Here is a 4886-nt window from a genome sequence, read left to right on the forward strand (position 1 = left end):
AAGGGCGCACCTGGGTTCTAGGGAACAGTTCTTCCACATTTGGCTCCTACAGCCCGGCCAGTGCAGCCCTCCATCTCCCATTTATTCCCTCGGGGCAGCGGCGCCCCATCACTTAAGACGGAGGAAAGTTTAAAAAGGGCATCTTGGAAGTTGGGTGTCCCCGCGCACGGAGGCCACCCACCTGGGAGGAGGAGAGATGTGGAGCGGGGCAGGTGTGTCACCGGAATCGCTGCGGGTCCCGGAGAGTGCGGACTAGTGTGAGGACCTGCGGCTTTGGTCCCTCACAGCACACGTAGGGCTACTTTCTCTCTGCCTCAAAACCGCCTAGATGGGGGTCCTTGCCTGTCCCCCAATAGCGTCGGGCACTTTTGCCGCGTTTGCCACCTTTGCCGCATTGGGAAACTCCATTAGCCCTAGTGCATCGCGTGCCGCGCACTCAGACCTGGGGATCCGGGAGACAGTGGGGAGTTCCTGGAGATCTTGGGGACATGCAGAGTGAGAAGTGTCTCTCTCTGCATGTTACCCGCTGAGAGCAGCAACTCAGGAGCGAGCGGGGACCTTCCAGGCGGGCTTGCCGCAAATAAAGCTCAGGGGACGGGTCCTGCAACCAGCTGTACACGGTGTGAGCGGGTCTAGGTGTTGTGGAGCCCGCTTATTCTTGCGAGTGCAGGTAGCGATGGTGCGCACAGGCTGCTGGCAACCGGTATGTAAAGGTGTCCACAGGAGACACTGGGAGGCAGGCTTGGGGCATGAGTGAGTGACCCGGGCATATGGCCCCAGGTGCTGTCCCCGTGTCCCTTTTGCCAGTGCCATTTTTTTGGGGGAGTGGGCTTATGTTTGAAGAGAGGAATGGGTTTGTGGGAGGGGACCCGTGCAGCTGGAAGTGACAGTGAGCAATTGTCTCTGCAGGGATTCCCATCAAGCCTGCCATGCTCTCTATTGGAGAACTGAAGTGCAGGGAATGCGCGCGTACGTTTGGCACGCGCGTGCAAGTCCGGAATGCGCGCGCACGTTCATATGTATGTGCCCATCATTGATGTGTGTACAGTTGCAGTATGTGTGCGCAGGTCCCTTATGCGGAGGCAGGTCCGGTATTGCACGCCAATGGGGCACCTTGGCAAACAGCTGCCGGAAACAGGGGCAGCTGGGCAAATGGTCCTAACAGGCAGATGAGCAAAGGTGATGGATGGCGGGGTAGCAGAGGAGCCTGCTGGGGCTGCTTGGAAGCTGGGGAAACATCGGTGCCTTGCACCTCCCTGCTGTGGCTGAGCAGGACATTGGTTGCCTTCTATCCACTTGAAGGACCACCCAGGGCAAATAAGGACTTCTGGTCAGTAGGTGGGTAATCACCATCTTAAGGAATCCTAGATGTGAGCCACTGGAGCCCTTCCAGATCCCCACCTAGCTGGGAGCAGGGTCAGGCAAATTACCAATAACCACATTTCTTGATGACATTGGGTCCCCATTTTAAAGATGAGTGCATCGAGGCACTGAGAAGTCACTTGTCCTTAATCTTACCGCTCAGCTGGAATTGAATTCAGGCTGCCAAAGTTCTTGCTCCCACAAGCTGCCCTGCTTGCAGGTGATTCCAGCTGCCGGATTAAACATCTTGCTGGGACCCAGAACCAAACCTGTAATGCATTAACCCTCTCACTCTCACTTAGATGAGGCTTGAAAGTCAGACTTGGGGGAGCCAGGCGTCCCTGTGATCCTGGACTCTGCCCTGCAAGACTGCACCGCCGGGGATAGCGTGGGCTGCACATTCAAAACCGGATGAAACTGAACAGGTGAAATTTACAATGACGTCAAACTGTCCCCCAGTTCGTGGGTGTTTTCTGGTGCCCATCGCTCCCCCTTCTTTCCATCAGTGACCTCAATGCAAATACGAGTGGGATGATCCTGATGGATGCTACAGGTTCTGGACGCAAGTGGGTGACACAATCCGCCTGAGGCACCGGATCCTTCTTCTCATTGGTTGCCCGGTGCTCCTGGATTCCCCCTCCCCAGACCCAGAGCGGGAATAAGAGGAGCTGCTGGTGCTGGCAGAAAGCGGAGCGACTTCCCAGTTGGAGTGTCACTGCCACTTCCACGGAACACCTCCACTGCCGCTACCGCCACCTGCCGCCGCCACCACCACCTGCTGCCAGGTGAGTCGCCAAACTCCTGCTGTGGTGTATGATTCTCTCTCTTCCTCTCTCCCCTTCCCTCTCTCTCCATTACTGTACCTCTTGGTCGATCCCCTGCCAGTCTCCAAGTCTCTCTGCACTTCTGTCTGGGTCTTTTTATCACACAATTTCTGTTAGTCTTTGCTTTATCCAGGTAATGCTGCGTCCAGGGACTCTGCTCCACTCTTCCCGTGCAGATCGGCTCTGGTCTAGCTGTGTTGCTGCAGTTGGAGCGTGCTTAGTCTCATCTCTGACGCTGGAGTGGGACTCCTGAAGAGCAGGATGCAGGAAAAACTTTCTGGTCATGCCTAGTGGTTCCAGGGAAATTGGTTCGGAACCTGGGTCAGCGTGAGGGGTGGCAAATAGGTGCAACGGCAGTTTGAGTCCTGCAGCGTCCCAATTTAACTCTCTGTTAAGCTTGGGGACTCTGCCGAAGTGTGGATCGGCTGAGCAGAAAACTGTGATCTTCAGTGTCTCAGAGATTTCAATTGCAGATATTTCCTTTCTACCTACACTCTCCCTCAACATCCCCTCACAGCCCTAAGTGTGAGCTCAGATCTGTGGGTTCATAAAACTTCAAACTGGTGGAGATGCTGACATGATTGTTCCTTTGCAGGGAGGCATCATGGGCTTTGGAAAATTCTTACCCTTCCTGGCTCTTGGCTTCTTGGTCCTGTACCAGGTGGGCATGATCCAGGCAGCACCACTCAGGTAAGACAGCCCTGAAAGTAGCACACTCTCCCCCCGCAGTGCCCCTGGGATCAAACAATTCTGTGATCTGAGTTGCGGTGTGCTGAAAGGGGGGTGGGGGGGGGCACACCAAGAGGAGTGTATATTTTTTTCTGCTATAAAGAATATCTGATATTCTTCATTGTAATGATATCTGATATTCTTTATTATAAATTTCATAGAATTCATTCAGTCTCATAGAATGATTTTGTTGGCTTTTACCAAAATTTTTATTTTGCTAATTCAGCCAGGATCTCAGAAATGAATTGTATTCTAATCTATCTTTTTGGCCAATAAATTCATAGTTATGGAATCAATGGGAGCTGTTAATCTTTCTTACTCTTGTACAAATTATATTCAATAAACTGGAACCATTTTTAGCTTTAGCACTACCTGTAAGTTTTATCATTTAATTTTTAATATTGGCTATATGCAAAACGATGGTCACAAAATTTCTGAAAAGTCCATCTTTCACAAGCCTACACGATCTGGATTCAGCACAACGCTGCTTGGAGGTCACACCAGTGCCTGGCTCCTGATGAGTCATGCCCTGTCCACTGGGAGCTGAGGTGGCCACTTCCTTAGGGGAAACCCAAGAACCCAAATCCTGGGGAGGGGGCAGGAAGGACTCATAGCTTGTATTGGGCGTGATATTTCTCCTCAGGTCTGCCTTGGAGGACAGCTCACTCAGTGAGGAGGAAGAGGACCTCCTTCTGGCTATCCTGGTGAAGGAGTTTATGAAGAAGATGGCCAGTGAGAAGGAGCAGGCTGCACTGGATTCCAGGTACGGCTCCACACCTGCCCAGCAAGAACAGCTGTGCTAAGGAGAAGGCAAACACCTCCAGAAATCAGTGTTATAAACTCTCCATGGGGAGTTATCATGGCATTTTCCCAAATGGCCAATGATTATCTGCTGCGTTAATTGTGTTCAGTAAGAGCAACACGTAAGGTTCACTGGTACCTTTCAGAACAGTAATGATTGCCCCATGGGAAGGCTTTGCCCCCACAAGCCTCTTACTGACAGGTCTTCTGTTTTTCTCCATCATATAAATCAGCTTCACTTCCCAGAAGCGATCCTGCAACACCGGCACCTGCCTGACCAATAAGCTTGCTGTGCTCTTGAGCAAGTCTGGAAGTGCTGCCCAGGCCAAGGTGCTGCCCGCTACCATGTTCTCCCAGGGCTAAGGCCCAAAGGAAGGGACCCCAGGAAGAAGGTGACTATTCTTGTACTGTTAGATGGGAGGGTGGGTGACTGGATATTGCAGGGGTGCAGTCCACACTCTAACCTCCGTGGGCCCATGTGAGTGAAAAATCAACAAGGGAAAGTATCTGGAGAAGGACAGAGAGTCCCCACAGATGAAACCCGTAGATTTGGGGTTTATTTCTGCTTTTTATTGTTGTTTTGTTCCAGTGTTTCCCTATGACACTTAAATCATCTGCCAGGAAATAATAGATGTTAATAACCTCACAATTAATAAGTAACTAAATTCTAACTTTTGTGTTTTTTTTCCCCTCCTAGATGATGGAAGCTGAACCCTACCCACTTCTTTAAGTTTATCATAAAAACAATTGGAGAAATACATGATAAACACACATGTGCATGCTACTTAACATTGAAAAGACTCTGTCTTATTCAAAATAAATTAAATTTAACTGCATAATAAAGCTATTGCAAATTACCTGGTGTCTTTTATATTTTACTAGAGGAAGAGCGAGAGGGAAAGGGGGAGGGGGAGTGGGAAGGGGAGGGGGAGGGGGAAGGGAGGTCGTTCTGGAAGGTCGTTCTGGAAGGTCGTTCTGCCATCCGGTCTAATTACCATATTAGCTCATTATAAAGGATTCTATATTCAATAAATATGACAACATATATCATTGGCTTATCTGGTAACAAATCGGGCATAGTCAGGCAACATGTTAATGTTGGCAATTCTGCCAAGACTCGGGGGAACATGAAATTACTGCACCCTGGGTGTCTGGGGCCCAGCAGCAATG

At 50.6% G+C, this 4886-nt stretch overlaps 1 protein-coding gene across 1 annotated transcript; it reads left to right on the forward strand.

The window, feature by feature from the left end:
- Positions 1-2026: 2026 nt before the first annotated feature.
- On the forward strand, positions 2027-4538 carry CALCB (calcitonin-related polypeptide beta). Its single transcript, XM_006773194.2, has 5 exons — positions 2027-2147; positions 2782-2876; positions 3559-3678; positions 3950-4108; positions 4414-4538. The coding sequence occupies exons 2-4, from the start codon at positions 2791-2793 to the stop codon at positions 4077-4079; spliced, it is 336 nt and encodes a 111-aa protein (XP_006773257.1). The 5' UTR covers positions 2027-2147; positions 2782-2790; the 3' UTR covers positions 4080-4108; positions 4414-4538.
- Positions 4539-4886: the final 348 nt, after the last annotated feature.

This window comes from Myotis davidii, unplaced genomic scaffold, assembly GCF_000327345.1.
Source record: "Myotis davidii unplaced genomic scaffold, ASM32734v1 scaffold946, whole genome shotgun sequence".
Lineage (NCBI taxonomy): Eukaryota > Metazoa > Chordata > Mammalia > Chiroptera > Vespertilionidae > Myotis > Myotis davidii.